The 19,977-nt window shown below is 49.2% G+C and overlaps 1 protein-coding gene across 1 annotated transcript in view; it reads left to right on the forward strand.

Moving 5' to 3' along the window:
* The window catches only part of COL9A3 (collagen type IX alpha 3 chain), a 31,613-nt gene extending 12,055 nt beyond the window's left edge, over positions 1-19,558 (forward strand). The window contains exons 8-31 of the mRNA XM_058422747.1: positions 247-300; positions 473-526; positions 1,210-1,251; positions 2,718-2,774; positions 4,079-4,132; positions 4,606-4,659; positions 4,776-4,829; positions 5,619-5,672; positions 6,525-6,578; positions 6,996-7,049; positions 7,335-7,388; positions 7,975-8,028; positions 8,769-8,813; positions 9,619-9,672; positions 10,012-10,065; positions 12,160-12,213; positions 13,055-13,126; positions 16,028-16,063; positions 17,335-17,379; positions 17,606-17,638; positions 17,994-18,140; positions 18,487-18,541; positions 19,261-19,443; positions 19,518-19,558. Of these exons, the coding sequence (XP_058278730.1) occupies positions 247-300; positions 473-526; positions 1,210-1,251; positions 2,718-2,774; positions 4,079-4,132; positions 4,606-4,659; positions 4,776-4,829; positions 5,619-5,672; positions 6,525-6,578; positions 6,996-7,049; positions 7,335-7,388; positions 7,975-8,028; positions 8,769-8,813; positions 9,619-9,672; positions 10,012-10,065; positions 12,160-12,213; positions 13,055-13,126; positions 16,028-16,063; positions 17,335-17,379; positions 17,606-17,638; positions 17,994-18,140; positions 18,487-18,541; positions 19,261-19,443; positions 19,518-19,558 (1,458 nt within the window). The remainder of the gene's footprint in view (positions 1-246; positions 301-472; positions 527-1,209; positions 1,252-2,717; positions 2,775-4,078; positions 4,133-4,605; positions 4,660-4,775; positions 4,830-5,618; positions 5,673-6,524; positions 6,579-6,995; positions 7,050-7,334; positions 7,389-7,974; positions 8,029-8,768; positions 8,814-9,618; positions 9,673-10,011; positions 10,066-12,159; positions 12,214-13,054; positions 13,127-16,027; positions 16,064-17,334; positions 17,380-17,605; positions 17,639-17,993; positions 18,141-18,486; positions 18,542-19,260; positions 19,444-19,517) is intronic.
* The last annotated feature ends 419 nt before the right edge of the window (positions 19,559-19,977 follow it).

Here is a 19,977-nt window from a genome sequence, read left to right on the forward strand (position 1 = left end):
TGTGGGGCAGCTTTTGTTTGGTGCGCTCCTGGGAGCTGCCCTGTGCCTGGGGGACGCAGACTGGCCGGGAATTCCAGGGGAACACGGAGCGAAAAGCAGGATGTGCCTTGGGAAGGCGCTGGCCTGGTGCAGGATGGAGCTCCTCGGGGGGACTGGGCACATGGGGACAGCCCAGCTGCTGGCTGCCCCTGGCCTTTGGGGTGTCCAGGTCACCACAGAGTACAGGCTCTTCTCTCTGTTCAACAGGGCCCTCCAGGACCCAGCGGGCTGCCAGGAGGACATGGATTTCGGGGCCCTTCTGTGAGTTTCCCCTGCCGTTTAATCCTCATTTACTGAATGTGCCACAGTCACAGAAGAATGAGTTTGATCTTTGTCTCTTACCTCTCTCTGAAGTGATATTTTGGTAGCCACCCCTCGCATCCCTTTGCATTTACACTGAAAAGGAATTTTTATTATTTTTCTCTCCTTTTAGGGACCCTTTGGTCTGCCAGGATTCCCGGGGCCTCCTGGACCACCTGGGCCTCCAGTAAGTTGAGACTTGCAAATAAATGTGAGAAAATTCCTGGGGGGAGTCTGGAATTTTCTTCTTGCTGCACTTTTTATTTGCTGCCCCTGCCATGGGCATTCAGCAGGGCATAAACAAACACCGTGCCCTGAGGAGAGCAGGGAATTTTCCCTGGCTGCTCTTGGAGGTTTTGATGATCTCCTGTTTGGTTTTTTTGTGCCCTTTGTCAGGAGGGACCCAAGGAACCCCACCTTTATGGCACACAGGGCATGGGGTGGGCTTGTTGTGCTCTCAAGGAAGGTTTTGTGCTTGCTTGGATCAGGATCTGTTCCTGCAGTGCCAGCAGCTGGGGCTTGCAATCAAACCCCTGCTTTGCTGTGGCCCCTCTGGAGCGTTGAACAGTGGGACTGGGAGGTCTTTCCCAGGGCACAGCTGCTCTTCTCTAATTGCTGCCTCCATCACCCCCAGGCCCTTCCCAAGCCCAGCTGCGTGTCTCCAGGGGATGGTTACACCCTGGTGGGTCTGGCTTTGAGGGCTGGAGCAGCTCCTGACACTCCAGGGGCAGGGCAGCACTTTGGGCTGTGGGGCTGAGTGTGTGCAGTGTGCTGATCCAGCTGAGCTGGGACTGTAAGAATTGTCCTAGAAACTGTGTTTGCTCCTGCTGTTTGTCTTGTGTTTCAAAGCCACCCTTCCCCGAATTGCAGGGTCTTCCAGGAGCCCTTCCTGACGGTGGTGGGGACCTTCAGGTAGGTCCTTCTTTATGTAGCATGAAAAATATGCTTTGGTTTAACTCCTGATGTGACTTTTGGTTGGCACAGCTGGGGGAGTGTCAGACCATTTCACACGCACAGTTTGGACCCGCAGATGTGGGTTTAAACCACGTTACCAGCGTGTACAAGAGCGAGGTGGGTGTTTCCTGGACTGAAATGTTTTTTTCAAGGAGGCAGATGTGCACTGGAACAGATTTCCCAGAGAAGCTGTGGCTGCCCCTGGATCCCTGGAAGTGTCCAAGGCCAGGCTGGGCAGGGCTTGGAGCAGCCTGGGATAGTGGGAGGTGTCCCAGCCTGTGACAGGAGGGTTGGAACAAGATGAACTTTAAGGTCCCTTCCAAGCAAAACCAGTCTTTGATTTTATCCTTGTTTGCTTCCCAAAACGCGCATTTTGCGTGCATCCTTCACGTGCTAAGCAGCTTCAGCGTTTGGTGAAAGACAGCAGCTTTTCACGCTTCCAATCCTGCTCTGCACCAGCCAAGGCAGTGTGTGCAGCCCTGTTCATTCCCAGGGATGGAGGCACTGGGTTCCCATGGACACCGGCTTTGTTTAGGCTTCCTTCCTTAGGAGAAAGCCTCCATCCCTTTCCTTGAGGGGAACCGAAGGAGCGTGGAGTCCATGAAGGATGGAAGTGACATTGGCAGGTTTCACAGCTGTTGTTGTGACAGCTTCTTTGGTTTCCTAATTGGCGTGCCCCAAAAAAACCTCTGAGTCGGTTTCGGCTGCCTTATGGCGCATCACGTGGGAGTTAATAGAAAATGATGCTATTTCTGCACGTTTAATTTAAGTCACCCTGTGGAATATGCTAGAAAATTAAATTTTTGCTACAGAGGTGCTGCCTGGAGTTGTATTAAAAGGGGAAAACCAAAACAAATTAAGAGCTATTTGTAAAGTTTCAAGAGTATGGCCTTTTCCTCATTAAATTTCCATGCATGTTCTGATCTGTTCCCAGTCAAGCTGGAGTTCCCACCGGGGGCTCTCCCACCCCTAGACATCTGCAGATATCAGCTTATAGGTATTGGGTTTTTATTGGTGCCCTTCAGTTAACCCTGATGCCTGTCCTTGTTGGCTGAAGGGAATCAGTAGGGTCAGTTAATGCGGAGGATTAAATGTGGCCCTAACGATTCAAAGAAACTGAACCAACTTCACTGGGAAACTTGGGCTACTCGGCATTTTGGACTGTGGACACTGTCAGCCTTCAGAAAGTCTCACAGTCTGTGTTCAAAGGGGAGCAGGCCGTTCATAAACCATTATTTTGTGGGTTTCCAGGACCTCTAGGAGCCCATTCCACAGGGAAACGTTGTCCGATATGGGTTGGTGCTGTGATTCCATTTAAATTTAGTGAATTTAGAGCCAGAGCCCACAAGACTTTTTCACCTCATGGATGAAGCCAGCATCTCTGGTTGTGCTGTGTTAAACCAAAGTGCTTCTGTTCCCTGCAGTGCCCAGCTCTGTGCCCACCAGGGCCCCCAGGCCCCCCAGGAATTCCAGGCTTCAAGGTAAGGAAGCATCACCTGCAGTTCCAGGATTTGTCCCCCAAAACAAACACCACTATGAACCCCTGGCATTAAATTGTATGTACAGTCTCTATATATAAGCTCCAAACCTCCCAAACCAGCCAGGCATTTGCATTTATCCCTACAAATGGAATTTAACCCTTGGCGTGGATTAAACCCCCCTGCAAGCCCAGTGGGGCAGAGCTGATGGGCAGGGACAAACAGGGGCAGGGACAAACAGGGGCAGCAGTTCAGGGCTGCCTCAAGAACCAGCTGCTGCTTTTCCAGGCCTGAGAGCTGGAAAAAAACCTCAGCAGTCCTTAAACTGCAAAACCTAACTTACATCACTCATGTAATACGATTTAGTTGTTGTTTTTATAGCCAGTGTAGCACCAGGCAGATTTGTGTTTAGTTGTTGGGCTCTGGTATGTGAATTCAAGGTTTCTACCCTCAGGAGTTAAACGTCTCCTCCTCTGTCCCCTCTGTGGTTCACAAGAAGTCTTTGCAGTTGGGGACTCCAGCAGTGAGACAAAGTAAAAAGTGACTCAAGTTCTTTCAGCAGGATTTAGAAGTTGGCAGTGAGTGGGAGAGCTCCTGGGAAATGCTCTCAGTCCCTCCTGGAGTGACCTTTCTCAGGTCTGTCTGGTTGCTGCACTGAGTCATAAATATCATTACAAGTACAAAATGTTTAGGGCATAACTGCTCAGAATTCATGGCTCATGAAATGGAAAACCCTGTGAAACTCTCCAATTATGAAGCAAATGGTGCACAGGACCTTTGCTGTGGTGAGGAATAACATCTGCCATGGCTGAAATTAGCCTGGGTCTCTCCCACAATTACAGGAGTAGAGCCAAGACACAAATTGAATCAGAGCAGATATAAAAGCTTCCAGTGGGACACGGATTTCTTTGCAGGCTTGATGATGAGGACGTTAAAGATGACTTTAAAAGGGAGGTTGAAATGCAGGTTGGGGTTCTCAGGAGTGACTCATCCCCATTCTCTGGGGTGATGGGAGCTGAGTTCTGCTCCCTGATCTGTGTTTGAGACTTGCATCCAGACCATGAGCTTAGTCCAGTGCAAGTCACCCTGGGAAACCAGATCTGGGCATTTCCTCAAATACATCAGTTCTGGCTCTGGTACCTGGATATCCTCCCCCAGGAGGGATCTCCATTCACAGCACTCCTACAGGCTGTTTTCCCTGGGAGTCATTTGGGATGTGGGGGTTTGGGTTTCACAGCTGTCTCACCAAATTTCATTTTAAAACAAGGCTCTGCTGGGATGTGAATAATCCTGACTCTTATTTCTAGGGACACACTGGTCACAAAGGGGAGCCTGGTGAAGTAGGAAAACAAGGAGAGAAGGTAAACTTCAACTTAAAAGTAACGGGGGAGGAATTTTCTCTTTAAAAACACCTTTAAAAAGACATAAGTGATTTTTTTTTTCAAGGAGACAGGCAGGAATGAGGCTGTTGGCTGAACAAGGAGCAGATACTTTGGCTGAAGTGCACTGGGTTCCACTGCTCCCCCAGTAGGACCAAGAAAATTCACCTTTCCAAGGACCTCCATGTTAAGATCAGTTTGAGTTAACAGCCATCCTTCCCCATGCAGGGATGGCAGCTCAGGAAGAGCCCTGCATTAACCCCTTGGATAAATTCCTGACTGATCTGAATGCTCTTGCACGTAGAAGAAACTGTCTAATAACGTAGGAGCAAAATCTGAAGAGAAATCTGTGAGGGAGAGAGGGAGCTCAAGGAGAGATAAGATGGGGATGTTCCTGGCTGTGTTTGCAGGCTGCTGCTGTCCCTCCTCCTGTCTGACTGATTTTTCTCCCCCAGGGTAGCCCTGGCCCTCCCGGCCCCCCAGGAGTTCCCGGCGGCGTCGGTCTGCAGGTAACCCCAGCTCTTCCCTTCCCCGTGTCCTGCTCGCTGTGGAGCCCGGTGGAGCCATCAGTCACCTCCTCACACAATCACTGGCTGAGCTCCAGCTGATTTGTTTTCTTCATTAGGGCCCAAGAGGACTAAGAGGCCTCCCTGGTCCGATGGGTCCAGCTGGCGACAGAGTAAGGAAAAAAACTTCTGATTTTTTTTTTCCTTTTCTTCTCCACTGGTTTGTCTTTTGAGAGGTGCCAGTGGCACTTGTGCTTACTGAATTCCGCTGGGAAACTCATAAAGGCATGAAGTGTGGGTTGTTCCCTGCAGCCCCTCCACCAGAGCATCCTTCCCAGGTCAGGAGAATCCACACACCCGAGGGACTGGCAGGGCCAGACCCAGCCTGGCTGGATCATTGCAGCCAAAGTGCACGACTGACAATGTGATAGAATCTTCCCTCCTCCCAAAAAAACAAAAACAAAAAAAAAAAAAAAAACCACAAAAAAAAAAAAGAGAGAGGAACTTTTCATGAACATTTCGCTTTCTGTTCTGTCTCTTGACAAGAAAAAGCCAAAGAATCACTGATGGACAAAGGTTTTCAGGACACAAAAAGGCTCCTCAGTGAGAGCAGGGTCGATCTCCAGCTCAGTGAGGCTTTGGACTCTCGTCACAGTCCCTTGAGCAGCAGCCCAGAGGCTGAATGGTTTTGAATTGGATGAAGTCATGCATTTGTTTAGGATTAAGAGTTTTATCAAGATAGCGAGGCCATGAATGATGTCAGTGTATCAGAGGTGCAGAGGTGGTGAGATCCAGAGTGAAAACCCCTTGTTGGGAGCGGGATTTTCTGCGTGTCTGTCCTGCAGGAGATACGGGGTGTCTTTGCAGGGCTTTTGTGCTTTCCCAGGCTGTGGTACGAGGTGGGGATTCTGTTACTTCAGCCTCTGCCCAGCCCAGCCCCACAGTGCTGTCTGTTCTTGCAGGGTGACATTGGATTCAGAGGCCCACCCGGAATCCCAGGACCGCCAGGGAAAGCTGTATGTATCCCAGTCCCTGTGGCCTGCCTTCCACAGCCTGGTTTATTCCTCCTTCCTGAGCTCTGCTGCCAGTGGGCAGGAGGCTGTGCTGACCACCTCCATCAGATTATTCCCTTTGCCCTTTCCCTCCACTTAGAGCAATGTTATTTTACCTGACCCAGACTGCACGGTGCCTCTCCCTTTGCCATACCCCACGCCAGAATAAATTCACCACGTTCCCATTGCTCTCTGTGCTTCACTGCCCTTCCTTGAGCACCAGCAGCAGTGGGCAAGCACTGGAGAAGGGAATATCCAGTGCTTTAGGAGGAAGAATCAGCCCTGTCGTGAGCTTACATCCCTTGAGCCTGGTCGGTTCCCAGGTGCCCACAGCTCTCAAGGATCTTTGCTCCAAGCAGGAATAGCTGTGTGCTGAGGATGCAATCCCCATCCTTCTGCAGAGCCCCCTTCTGCAGCACCACCCTCTGGGGACCCCTCCCAAGTCTTGCAATTATAGAAGAAATTCATCCAAACTAAAATGAAACGAGGTGCTTTCTCACCGATCTTTCATTGCACCCAGCGGGGTCTAGGCAGTAAATATTAAAGCTTCTCTCCCACTCTGTTTCTGCTTAGAGAAATTGCTTCATTAAATGAAGGGGAAGATGGTCTCTGCCCTGAGGGATTTGTTGGCAAAGTGTCAGGAATTGGAGTGTAACTGGGGAGGTGCAGAGGAGCTCTGGGGGGACTGTGTGTGCTCACACCTCTGCTGGCACCGGCAAACAGCACAAAATCCTCCTCATTTCACCCTCCAAGCAGCAATCTCTGTCACTGCGCGGGGGAGATGCTTAATGGCTTTTCTTTCCTCCTCTGTCACAGGGAGACCAAGGGAGCAAAGGACCTCAGGGATTCCGGGGGCCCAAAGGTGACACTGTAAGTGCAGCCAAACACCCTCTGCTCCAGTCTGGGGTGTGGCAGTCCAAAGGATGTGCCCTGGGTTTGTTATGGTTTGTGCCCCCTTCATTTTCTTGAAAGGGATGGAAGCATCATCCCAAAAATGAGGTGTTTAACTCTTACTAAAGATGCCTGAGCAAGAAGGTGTCCAAGTGCTGCTACAGCCTGGAGCACAGGGGGCAGGTCTTACATCTCCATCCCATCAGGAATTTTCCCAGGTGTATCCAGCACTGGGCTGGTTTCCTGGAGTGTCCCGAACCAACCTCCATACTTATGTGGACAGAGAGGAACCAGCTGAAATGGAATGAAATGTCCCTGCAGAATCTGAGTCTTGTCTTTGTTGACTTGTTCTCCAGGTTTACAATGGTTAACACGGGATTTATTGTTGTTTTCTAGGGCAAACCTGGACCAAAAGGAAACCTGGGGGCTCGTGGACTCATAGGAGAACCTGTAAGTCAATTAAATAGGATCCTGTTTGTCTTGCTTGCAGATGAGGAGATAACACACAACAGGAAAAGAGCTGCTTCTTTGCTGTGAAGCTTCTGCTCTGTGGGTCTGTGTAAACCCAGCTGGACTAAGCCATAGCTGCACTGCTGCTAATGAAAACCTCCCAGGACAACTGGAGCTGGGCTCCTTGCCAAAAGTTCTTTGATGTGTTTTTTGTGCTTCTGTGAACGTATTTTGCAAACTGCAGAGCGTCCTCCTGACCTGAACGTGTGCTGTCCACGATTGCAGGGCATGCCTGGCAAGGATGGGCGGGATGGAGCTCCTGGACTCGATGGTGAGAAGGTTTGTAAAGTCCTACTTCAACACTGCAGGGAGGATTCCTGAGACTGTGCTGGGAGTGCTGCAAGGCTACTGATGCTCCTCAAGAAGCCTGGCTGGAAAGCTTTTCCTTCCAAAAAGTTTTTTTAATGGCACTAGTGAAGGAGAGGGAGATTCTCCTGTTGGTTAATCCCAAGGGAATTCCCTAAAGAAGGAAGGTGCAGATACGATGTAAGCTCAGCTGTGTCCCTGCATTTAGTGGTTCCTGCTGGCTGACTCCAGGCCTTCAGAGATGCCTCTTCAGAGCTGCTGACAGCTGATTTTAACAGCCTGGAGACAAAGTGCTGTCAGGTGCTGGTTGCCTGGTCCTTGAACAGTGCTCCTGCAGGAGGGTTGGATGTGTGCTGCCGGGGAAGGCTGGGAGCTGCAGGAAGTAGGGAAACACTGGGAGCTCCTGTCCAGCGGCTGCTCACTCCTCTAGACACAACAGCTCTTGGTCCTGGGCATAGAGGGAGGGAGAAAAGCCCAAATGCCCGTTTGGGAATGTGTCCCCAATGCCAGGCCATCTCCCAGTGCGGGGGGCTCCCTCCTAACCTCTCCCTATCCACAGGGTGACGCAGCTCCCATGGGTGCTCCTGGAGAGAAGGGGCCCAACGGACTTCCTGTGAGTATGGAGCAGGACCTGCCACCTCTGGGGGTTCCAGCAGCTCAGTGTGCCCACGGAGATCCTTCCTGGGGACAGGGGAGGGTCTTTCTGTGGGTTGTTTCACAAGGAGCTCTAGCCAAGCCCAGAGGAAATGCACTTTTCCCACCCCTCAGACAGGGAAGGAGTGTGTCAGACAGCACTGGAGAGCACCTGGAGCAGCGCCACACAGTAATTCCCTGGCTGTTGGCTTCTCTGGCTCTTTAAAATCTAAACTTGAGAGGGATTTTCTGTTTCACTTCCCACTGATGTGCATCCCTTAGGGAGGGAGGTAAGATCTGGGATACGATATCCTGAGCTCTGTCCCTGATTTACTCCAGTGCTTATTGCCAAAATGCTTCATCTCTCCAGACTTCCAACTACTTAAAAGAGACAGTGTCTTCCTTTCTTCCTGCATTTAGAGAGTATTTTGGACGCCCCTGGAGAGAGGTTTCTGCTGTGCAAAATGTTGCTGCTGCTGGTCTATTTGTATATTCCTGCTCTTTGCCCTCATGCCAAGGATTAGTGTTCATGGAGCTGCCAGGGCAGCAAGAGAGACATTGAAGTCATAATTTTCACAGTGAAATCTGCAGAAGTTTAAACCCTCCCTTGCTTCAAGCAAAGGTCACTCCTTGTGTGTCAAATCAGACCAGAATAACAAATTTAATAACTCCACTTCTTCTGACACTGCTTTAATATATATATATTTTTTTTTTTTTCAGGGTCTGCCTGGAAGAGCAGGTATTAAAGGCTCAAAGGGTGAACCAGTAAGTGAATCTCTAATGATGGGGTCTGGTGGGGAAACTGGGCACAGCAAGACTTTTTAGCTTTGGGGGATTGGGAGGATTTACCCCAAAGTGATGCTGTCTGTATTTCTGCTGGGGCTGATGAGCAGGAATTGGGTAAAATAACTGGGTTCAGTAAAGACACAGCAGATGCACAGGAGAGTCATCAGTGGTTTAGCAAACCTCATCCTTTTGTCAGAGTCCCAGGAGGAGCCTTGATCTTTGGGAATCAAAAGGCTGAGCCCCAGCAGGAGCAGAATGATCTCACCTTGCCTTCTGCAGATTTTCCCTCACCTCATGAGAAAAAAAACTTCCACGGAGCTTTAGAGTGACACCCACTTGTGAGATTAAAGAAAACCTCAGGCAGACCAAAGCACTCCAGCACAAAGCTGTTCTGAGGGGTGCCTTTTTTTTGCTCTGTCCCTCCCCTTTATGATTTTTTCCCTCTGCATCATTATTGCTGCTAATCCTGAGGGAGGAGAGCACGCTGCAGGGAGGAGGTGCAGGGGTGAATGTGGTGGGGTGTCCTGGCTTCCCTGTCTCACACAGGACATGGGGACACTGCCCTGGGGCTGGCAGCTCTCCCTGGCCACTGGTGCCGGGAGAGAGTGGTGCAGCTCACCTCTGCTCTTGTGCTGTGAGTTTGGCATTAAAGCTGTAAAAGTTTAAAGCTGTTTTTATTTCCTGATCCGGGTTTTAACTCCCTCCTCCCTTTGCTGCTTTAGGTAGGACAGAAATGCCTTCCTGAAGTGGTGCCCTAACCGAGAGTTTGCTTTGTGCTCTGCAGGGCAGCCCTGGAGAGACGGGAGAGGCAGGTCCCTCTGGAGAGCCAGGCATCCCGGTAAGTGTCCCACATTTCCCCTTAGCATGGGCTCTGCTGGTGAGTTCTAAACCAGACTGGGCAGCTGGAGCTTCCTTGTGCTGACAAAGCTTCCAGGGATGCAGCACCTGCAGTCCCATGGGACTGAGCACTGCGGGCATTCCACTCTGGTGTGGAGCTCCCCAGGGGCACTGAGCTGGGCACTGGGCAAAGCCCCCAGCTGTGGGCTGGCAGATGGGCCGGGAGTGGGGCAGGGGTTTGGGACTGGACAGCCTGGCATCCAGGAATATGTCCCAGTGGGGTGGGAAGGGTGGATTTGTGACTCCTAAATATCACAGCTGACTTTGGTGTCCCTGCCAGGGCGACGCTGGCATTCCTGGTGAGAGAGGTCTGCCAGGGCCCAGAGGAGCAACTGTAAGTACAGAGCTGGCTGTAAACCAGAGAGGTGCCAAATTTGGGGTTGTGGGGGGAGGGTCACTCCCTGGCTACAGTTAAAGGCCACTTTCTCTGTCAGTGGTGTCTCTGGGGAGCTTTGGCAGCAGAGAAATTCCTCCCCCAAGCTGGGTGAGGTCCTGTTCTCACTGACAGCTCTGTGCAAATGCCAAGTGAGCCCTCCCATTTCCCTTGGCAGAGCAAGCTGCCGCTGTCCAGGAGGTCTGTGGAGCTGCCACAGTCTGGCAGGAGAGACTGGACAGTCAGCAAGCCCCTCATTACACAGGAGTAAAGGGTTCTGCCCGTGCTGAAGTGAGGCGTTAGTGAAGCAGAGCTCCTGGGGAGCTGCTGCAGTGGGCTTTCCACCTGAAACCCTCCCCAGTCCTGCCTCCCTCTCCTTGGAGCAGTGCAGAGGGGTTCCCTGTAAAACCTGAAGCCATGCATACAACAAAACAAAACAAAAAGATATTCCCAAAAAAACTGGGAATGACTGCATGGCTCCCTGCTGTGCCCTGCTCGACAGCAGAGATGAAAACAAATCACCCCAGGAGGGTAAAACCCTCATTTTGATCCCACCACTAAAAATGCTCAGGTACCTTTTCCATCTTGTCACTCCCCAGCTAGCGCTGCTGTTGGGGTTGGATCTGATCTTCTAGTGGCTTTTTGGGGTTGTGGGGTTTTTTTTGGTTTTTTTTTTTTTTTTTTTTCCCTCCATCTTAATCTCATTTTGAAATCCAGGAGCCTACAGCAAGTCTAATATGATTTCTGGTACGTGCCACTTGGAAGAAATTGAACTGCATGATTTATTGCTCGTGAGCAGCTGCTGATTAAACTTCCAAGGAGAGGGAAATCAGCTTTAGAAATAAACTGTATTAATAATGTTTGCTTTTATGTCTGCAATTTTTCATCAAAGTGGCTGGCCTCACAAAAGGTGCCACATTATTACAGACAAAGAAGCAAAAGCAGCCCAGCTAATTGTGTTGGTGCAGAGTTTTGACAGGGGTGCAGTTGCAGCTGAACCCATGGTTATGTCTAACCTGGGCTTCTCATTTCTGATTTGTTTTATTAGAATCATAATTTATTAGTTAAGGCTGGGCAGTTCCCAGAGAGGTGCAGGGTTTTTCCAGTGTTAAGGATGTTCGGCTCAAAACAATTTGGGAATTTTTTTTTTTTAGATCTGAGTACCAAGGGTTTCTGAGAACCTGTCAGGTTCCTCCAGCTCCCACCAGCAGCTCAGCAGAGTCATTTCTGATGCAATTTAACTTTCCTAACGCTTTGTATTTATAAATTTCAAAGTTCCTTACTGAATTACAAGCAGAAATCAAAGCGGAAACCAGCAACCACAAAAATACCTGAGCAGTTGTTCAGCTTTTTGAGGACGATGCTGCTTTATGTCAGTGGCTGGTTTGGGGTTTATTTGTGTCCCTGAACGCTCCGCCCAGCAGGGATGGCAGCGACAGGAGCCAAAGCTGCAGCCCTGCCTCGTGACAGAAGCTTGCTGAAGGCATTTATTTCAAGAAGACAGTTTACAAAATGAGATTCAAATGCCTAAATTACTTAGGTTGGGTTTTTTTGTTTTGTTGGTTTTTGTTTGTTTTTTTTTTTTTTTTTCATCTAAGATCTTTATTGGATATGTGATTTTTTTTCTCAGGAGAAAGCAATAGAGACTCCTAATGGTAAAGTTCCTGCTCAAAGCCTCTGCTCTGGCAGCATAAACTGCTGCCTTTTTGCACTCTGCTGGAACCAAGGATGTCCAAGCAAATGGATGCAATTCCCATTCACCATTTCCAAGGGCCTGCAGCACCTGCTTTGCAGTAGCTCCTTGCACTCAGTTAAAATCCTGACATTGGGACAGCAGATCCCTCTGATGGATGTTGACTTTGCTCCATCATGCTGCCACTTTTGGCTGTCCCTGGTCTCTACGACCCAGGAGCGTGCTGTGTTCTCAAGCACTGATTATCCAAACAAGCCTTTCTGTTAATAACGATGCAATTAACGAAGCTCAGCAAACACCACACACCGTTTAATGGATTTAATCGGTTTTCTCCTCACCAAAGCTGATCTGTGTCTTTGCAGGGACCCCTCGGCCTCCAAGGCCCCCCAGGAGCCCGCGGTGTCCGAGGTTTCCAGGTCAGTGACGAGAGGGGTGATTTTGGGCGCGAGTTTTGGCAGGTCGGTGTCGCTGCACGCCTCTGGCCGGACAGCTGGGTGATGGCAAGGAGGGGAAGGAGGAAATGGCCTTCCATTTGCCAGGCCCAGTGCGACACCTCCATCACCAGGGGATGGGAGAGAGCACGAGGCCACAGAAGCTGCCTGCAGGAGCAATTCCTGCTCAGTGTTTGTTTGCAAAGGGCTGAGTTTGGAGCCTGTTCCTGGCTGTGGCTGCCCCTGGGTCCCTGGCAGTGCCCTGGCCAGCCTGCCCTGGTGGAAGGTGTCCCAGCATGTGGCAGGTGGTGGAACACGCTGAGTTTCAAGGTGCCTTCCAACCCAAATTGTTTTTGAGTTTGATCTTCATAAAAAAACCCTCAATTTCTCCTTGATCTGCTCCACCCTCTGCCCGTATTTCTCCAGTGAACCCCTCCTCCCTTCTGCTGCGTTGGGGTCCCCAATATTTCTCCCTCCCTTCTCCAAGGGTGTGGGATCTCCAGTCCCCACTGGCTGGTAGGGGAGCATCACGTGGTGGGATGACAGATATGGAGGATTTATTGATTTTAAGAGGTTTATTAGTTAAAGACCCAAGCAAAAGGTTGGAGCACCTTGGCACGTGCCTGACCTTGGCCGTGGACCAGGAGAGAAGCTGGAATGAGCTGTGCCAACCAACACAAGTGGTGCCCAGGTCCTGGGGGCAAAGGGCAAGAGATCATCCAGAAATGACCATTCTGAACACGTTATGGTGAATTTCCAGGGTGCTGCAGGGTGCAGGCTTTCTGCATTGTAAGCCCTAGCTTGGTTTTTGTTGTTTTCCCAACAGGGGCCCAAAGGTGCCAGTGGTGAGCCTGGCCTTCCTGGCCCGACTGGGATCCGTGGAGAGGCGGGTGACAGGGTAAGGACAAGGTCCCTGTGACGAATTCTGTTTGGGGTGGGAATTTAGGGCATCAGGGGAACCAAAACCCGGGGTAGCTGATGTGTGTTGGGTGTCCCAGGCCCGCCCCTGAGGCTGCCCCAGTCAGACTGAACGCTCTGTTCCTGGTTTCTGTTTCATTTCAGAAACTCCCACTGTTTTCAGGCAGGGTGGATTGTTTAAAAGCAACTCCCAGGCCCTTCTAGCCAGAATAGAGAGTGTTTGGGGTTTTATCCTGTTCCTCACACCGATTCCACCAAAGCCTCACTCCCCAGGAGCACAAGAGAGATGATTCATGAATTTTTGTCACTCAGATGCTTAATTAGACTCTCTGGGTTTTCTTTTTAATTACAGTTTTGTCAGTGACTTTTCCTTCTGAACAGCAAAACACCTGGGCATCCCACCTCACAATAAATGTGCCTTTTTATTTAAATGAGTTCATGCTCAGTTGAGAGAAGCCATCGGGGCAAAGTGAGCAGCCTTTGTTGGGAGCTTGCAGGAGAACAGGAGCCATGTGTTCACCAGCTCCCTCCTCCCCAGCTTTAAGGTGAAAGGTGTTGGTTTTTTTTTTAAAAAAAAAAAAAGCTTTAAGTTGCTTTCTGTGTAAGCAACTGCTGCAGCACCACAGGGGTTCCACAATGGCCCTTCTGTGCTGGCTCCAGGCAGGTTTAAAAAAGCCTTTTGGAGGGACTGTGAGCTGGAAGTGTGAAACAGGAGCGTTATTGTGGAGCTGTGGGGCTCTTGACTGCATTCAGGGCTTTGCTGTGGTGAAAAATGTACATTCAGAGGGGAAGAGGCCCCTGCATGAAGCGCCCGGGGAGCTGCTCCAAGCAGAGGGAGGGAAAACGCTGTGCTTAAAGCCATAAAAAATAACCTAGGCTTTATTTCTGGCTCTGAAGTTCAGTGTAGTTACTCTAAGATGTGATTGTTGGTTGCTGAGAATGAGAGGAAGTGGCCTCAAGCTGCACCAGGGGATGGTTAGATTAGATATTGGGAATTTTTCTCACAGAAAGGGCTGTAAAGCATTGGCACAGGCTGCCCATGGGAGTGGTGGAGTCACCATCCCTGGAAGCGCTCAGACAAGGTGAGGATGTGGCCCTTGAGGACATGGTTTAGTGGTGACCGTGCTGGTGCTGCTGGGTTGTGTTTTTACAGCCTGAACGAACAGCCTGTGCTGCTGGGGACACACAAAGGGCCCAGAGATCTGCCCTGGGCTCGCTTGGCTGCTGGTCCTGATGTGGATAAAGAGAACTGCACACACGGGATGGATGCAATTGCCCCACCCCAACTCAGCAAACTCTCCTGAAATCAGTTGAGAGTTTTCTGTGAAAAAAGAAAAATCCCCTCATGCCCAAGCTAACTGAGTACTCACCGGCTTTTTCACAGTCCTTGGGCTGACTGTGGTCAGGAATACGAACCAGCATTTCAGTGAATGTGTCTGCTGGCCTGGAAAATACGAGTGGTTTAGTGCATTTGACTGTAAGAGATCAAATAGCTTTGAGATAAAATACATCAGCCATCCTGCTGGAGTGGGATATGGGGAGGGGAAGGGTTTGGCTGTTCTTGCTGAGGCAGCAATAGACAAATATTTTTCCTAAGGATTTTTATTGTGATCAAATTCCTGAGGATTCTGGATGCCAGCAGCCACCTGGGGCATTGCCTCTGTCCCTGCTGGAGCGCTGAATGCTTGGCCAAAACCACGAGTTTTGTTTAACTGATCAGATGAAGCGTGTGAAGACATGGGGCTGGCAGTCCTGATCGCTCTTCCTGCTGCTAGGAATTACCACTGCGGTGAATTTGAGTTTTGAATGCAAACCCTCTGGGCTAAGCTTGTCTTTAAGGGAGTGTTCCTTGCAAGGCTTGGTTTTTGGTGTCTGAACTGTGTTTTATTGCCATAAAATTTCCTTTGAGACCTTGTGAAACCAGAGGTATAAAATTTAGATGAAAATGTTCGGAAAGGAATATATTGGTTTTGCCGTCAGCAAACGTAAAATGGGTGCTATAAACAGTTCCAGTCGCTCTTTCAGGTCTACATTCTGTTCTGTTTTTCTGAGTTATTTTTATTAATAGAAATCCCCCCTCTTTTTAACTTAGTGCTTGAATTGAGCAAAATAAAATGTCCTTGTTGTGTGTTTGTCCTCCTCGAAGATTCTGTCCTGCTGAGCCATCTCTAGATCTAGTTAATAAAAAAAAGATGTTTGCAGATGCCAGATTGATGAGTGTGCTGTAGAAATCCTGCTTGAAGGGTAAAATAGCTGAATTTCACGTGTATATTTTGCAGCAGAGAAAAAAATCTGACGTTCTCCTGAAGTCCTTGTTGGCTCTGCTCTATGGAGCAGAAAAATCATAAACAGGGCTGAAACTGTCTCATGTCCTCTCTGTGAATGTCAGGTAGATAAAGATGGAAGGATTTTTCAAATTGCTTGGATTATTCCTGGGGTAATAATCAGTTCATCATCTAAATGTATTTTATTCCTATGGCCATGTTGTTCCACGAATCTTTAAATCAGGAGCACCTAATTCTAAATCCTAGGAAAACTGACTAATGAGGCCCTGAAAAAACATCTCGGCTTTTCGCCCTTGTGGTATGAAAATATTCTTGTCTGTTTTATACCACGAGTAAATCCAAGCTCCTCCTCACATCACAGGCCGAGAAATCATCCCACAACACAAACCAGGGACTGTGGAGAGTGTCACAGAGCTGGCAGGGGTGCTAAAATCCCTTCTTATTTCTAGGAAGTGTCAATGAGATTTGTACCCTCTCGCTTGGCAGCTGGGACACTGATTCTGACCCCTTGCTGAGCGAGTGTCTGACCACACCAGGAATGCACAGGGAAGGAACAGTCTGAGCTCATTTGCCTTCCTTCTCTTTCTTCTTTTCAGGGTCCTGTTGGTGTTCCTGGGCCCAAGGGGAACCAGGTAAGTGATAACTTTGATGCCATCGTCAGCAGAGGCATTGAAATCAAACCTCAGGCACAGCTTTTGACAGCACAAACAGCTTTCTCTTCCATAAATGAAAATATTCTGCAGCAGACACCAAACCCCTCTTTGGTCCCATTTCCCCTGCATTGGCACAGATGTTGTCTGTTCTAATGGAGACCCATGAAAATGCTGTGGTACAAACACCAGGCCTTTGCTGTGTGTTTTGTGGCCCCAGGGATCTCTGCAGGAGCTCCTCACATCAAATTCCTCCTGAGTTGAGTTTAGAGGTGCAGCTTTTCCTCAGCTTCCTGTGCCTGATGAAGGATATTTCACCTTAACCTCCAAACTTGGCACACTAATGAGCGAGTTTAATCTTGTACTTTTTGCTGCTCAACTTCCACGCATGGTTTAATCTCAGCAATGAGCTTTTGGGCCAGTTTTTATCAAATATATGGCTTTATTAATGCATGCCTGTGTTGCAGAAAGTGAGACTTTCCTAGCGAGCCTTGCTGGTTTGGTTTACCAGTACCAGTGTGGTCTCTGTTTTGTTGCTAAGGGGAAAGACCAACCTGATCTCTGTTTGCCTTGGGATAACTTCCTCTGGAAAGCTGTGGAGTCAGCATAACAATGTTCATGATGTGCTCTAGTAACAGAGCTCTGTGCCTCGGGCAGGGCAGCGATTTGTGTCACGCTCAGACTGCTCAGGCTGCTGCTGGCAAAGGGATCTCCCTGGCCTGGCTGGTACTGTGCATGTCACCAGAGCTTTAGGAACTCTTGCATTCCTGTCCCCAGGAGTGGAGAGGGATGTTCCTCACCGAGAGATCACTGCAGTTTGAGGGTGGGATGAAGCTGTTCTGCTCAGGAGGCCATGAGAACAGGGACACTCAACATTTGCCTGTGGCTGCAAACCCACGTTTTCTGTGAGACAGAGCAGGGGGAGCTGAAATTTAGGTTCCCTGCTTGAGGAATGCCAGTGCCAGCCTGTGGATGTCTTTCACAGCCAGCCCATCATGGCTCTCACCCGTGTGGGTGAATTCAGCCTTTCATCCAGTCCCAGCTCGTTGCAGAGGGCACCCAGCCCTCTTGCCAGCTGCCTTGTGCCACACGTGCCCTCATCAGCAGGGGAACAGCTGCTGTGGAGCTCAGTTTTGGGAAGAGAGAACTTCCTCTTGCTGGAGCAGCTGCTGGGAGCCCCCATCTCCCCCAGGCCTCAGGGTGATCCTTGCTGTCAGCAGCGGGAGCAGCGTTAACTCTGGTCTCTCTCTCAGGGCATTGCTGGAGCAGATGGCCTCCCAGGTGACAAAGGAGAGCTGGTAGGTGTCCTTAAATTCACCAGGGTTGACTTCTCAAATAACAGATGGGTCCAGAAAGCCATGGATCGCTATGGTCAGTCAGAATAAATCACCCAAGGTCTCCAACCCTGCTGTGAAAAGAAGCCACCCAAGCCTTGCACACGTCACAGCAGCTTGGGAGACTGGGCTTCGGATATGATTTTTCTCAATGAGTCATTCTTTCTTATTTCCCTTTTCTTTCTGACAGGGTCCCTTTGGACCCCCTGGCCAAAAAGGAGAGGTAAGTGCCACACTCTGGGGACTCATGCCCCAAAGGATTTAGGAGTAAGCATGACCATTGCATCTCTATAACTATAGAATAAGCTCTGCTCTGGTGTCGTTCCCTAGAGGCAGGCTTTCCTCACAATCATGCTATAAAATCTGTGAGGAAAATGGGGGGTTGTGGCATTCAAACTATTGAAATCTGTTTGTTAATTTAATATATGTAAAAAACACCCTTAGGCTGTAAGAAACGTATCTGATCATCCAGATCAGTTCAGGAAACACAAAGAAAACCTTAACAAACCCCCAGGAGAAAAGAATGGACCATGATTTCCATTATAAGTGGTTTTTGTCTTTTTTATTCTTCACTGCAGCCAGGAAAAAGAGGAGAGCTTGGTCCAAAAGGTGTCCAAGGACCTAACGGGACAGCTGGAGCCCCAGGGATCCCAGGACATCCAGGACCCATGGGGAACCAGGGGGAGAGGGGTGTCCCTGGCATCCCAGGAAAACCTGGACCCCCTGTAAGTATCTGCTGCTTCTGCAGCACAGTCAGGGAGCCTCTGAAGTGAATAAATGGTTTGGATGCTATCCAAAAAATAAGGTCCTGCATTTCAGCAGGTAAAAATAAGGCCAAATAAACCCCAGATTAGATATCTGGCCTAGCATTAAAATTAATCTCTGCCATTTGTACAGCAGAGTTCTCAAGGGAAGCTGTCACCTTTCAAAGAGGGGAAAGAACCCCCTGCTCTGCAGGCAGGACACTGCTTCCCCAGCTCCTGGAAATGTGTTTTGTGTCCTGCAGCTTCTGCCAGGGCTGGGTATTGATAAGGAGCTTTCTACAAGGATAAATTCTTCTGTTAACTGCAGGGCAAAGAGGCCAGTGAGCAGCACATCAGAGAACTCTGCGGGGAAATGATCAATGGTGAGTATTACTGAGAGAAAACTGACTTTAATTACCAGATGAGTAGATCCTGAACATAAAATGGCTTCTGAGATTTGTTAATTTTCTGTCTTCATATGAAAAAAAAAATACATTGACCTTTAGGGTAAGGAAATTATTCAGGAGGTCACCTTGTTGGGGAAGTCTTCTGGTGTTCTAAAATTAGTATTTTTAAATGATTCATCATGGCAATGGTCAAAATACACTGAAAGCAGCTTTGGCACAAGTGTTGTGTGAGACCTGCCCTAACCTGTGTCATTCTGAGCTTCACCTCTCCTCAGTGCACCTCGTTTCCTTGGAGCAGGTCCTCAGGAGTGTCCTTCTTTCTTCAAAGTGACTGCTTTGCCTTTGGAGGTTACATTCTCTGTTTGGCATGAGGTTAAACTCTGAAAGTTTGCTTCAGGAAGCTTGTTTTAATTATTTGTAATTTTTTTAAAATGCTTGATATCCTTTAAAGTGGTTTTAGAAACAGGAATCATCAACCTGTTTGTGGCATTCAAACTATTCAAACTATGACTAAAATCTCCATCTCTGGAGATGTAAAAAAAAAAAAAAAAAAAAGGCCCAAAAAGCTTTTTACAGGTAAACTGAAAGGACAGGTTCAATGTTTTCTTCTGCCAGGAAGGGAAGCAGTGGCAGGAAGTTCTGCCCAAAGAAAGAGTGCAAAGGTTGGAGACGCTGTGTTTAATTGTGTTTTTCAGAGCAAATTGCACAGTTGGCTGCTAACCTGAGGAAGCCCTTGGCTCCTGGAATGACGGGACGGCCTGGCCCAGCTGGGCCCCCAGGTCCTCCTGGGACCACGGGAAGTGTTGGGCACCCTGGTCCTCGTGGGCCCCCTGGATACAGAGGGCCAACAGGAGAGCTTGGTGATCCTGGACCCAGAGGCAAGTTAAGACCGAGACAATTTGCTTCTCTTTTATTCCCCCTGAAATAATTTGTGAACTTGTACTGGATTCAGCACTGGGGAGAAGAGATCAGAACTCCTTGGTGGAGCTCTAGATGGATCTTGAGGGTGCCATGTAAGCAGAGATCCCTGCAACATCCACAGCATTTGTAGCTTCTCTTGTTCTCTCCCCTTCCTGCTGGTGGCCCAGCTGCAGAGCAGAGCTCACTGTGGGAATTGTGTTTGTGATTAAAGGTGAGACTGGTGAAAAAGGAGATAAAGGACCCGTTGGCCAAGGTATCGATGGGCCTGATGGTGACCAAGGGCTGCAGGGTAAGTGTGGGGAAATGATTCAGTGCTCCTTCACTGAAGGGAAGGCCGAGGAGGGACAGCTCTGCATGCTGATGGCAATAGATTAGCATCACTAATTTAAAGGTGTGTGACCACTCTGAGGTTCTCCAGACCAAGGGAAAGGATGGTGCCTGCTTCCTGATGATTCCTTTATTAAAAGATTCAAGAGTAATTGAAGCAAGTT

Source organism: Hirundo rustica, chromosome 16 (genome assembly GCF_015227805.2).
Source record: "Hirundo rustica isolate bHirRus1 chromosome 16, bHirRus1.pri.v3, whole genome shotgun sequence".
In the NCBI taxonomy this organism is placed as follows: domain Eukaryota; kingdom Metazoa; phylum Chordata; class Aves; order Passeriformes; family Hirundinidae; genus Hirundo; species Hirundo rustica.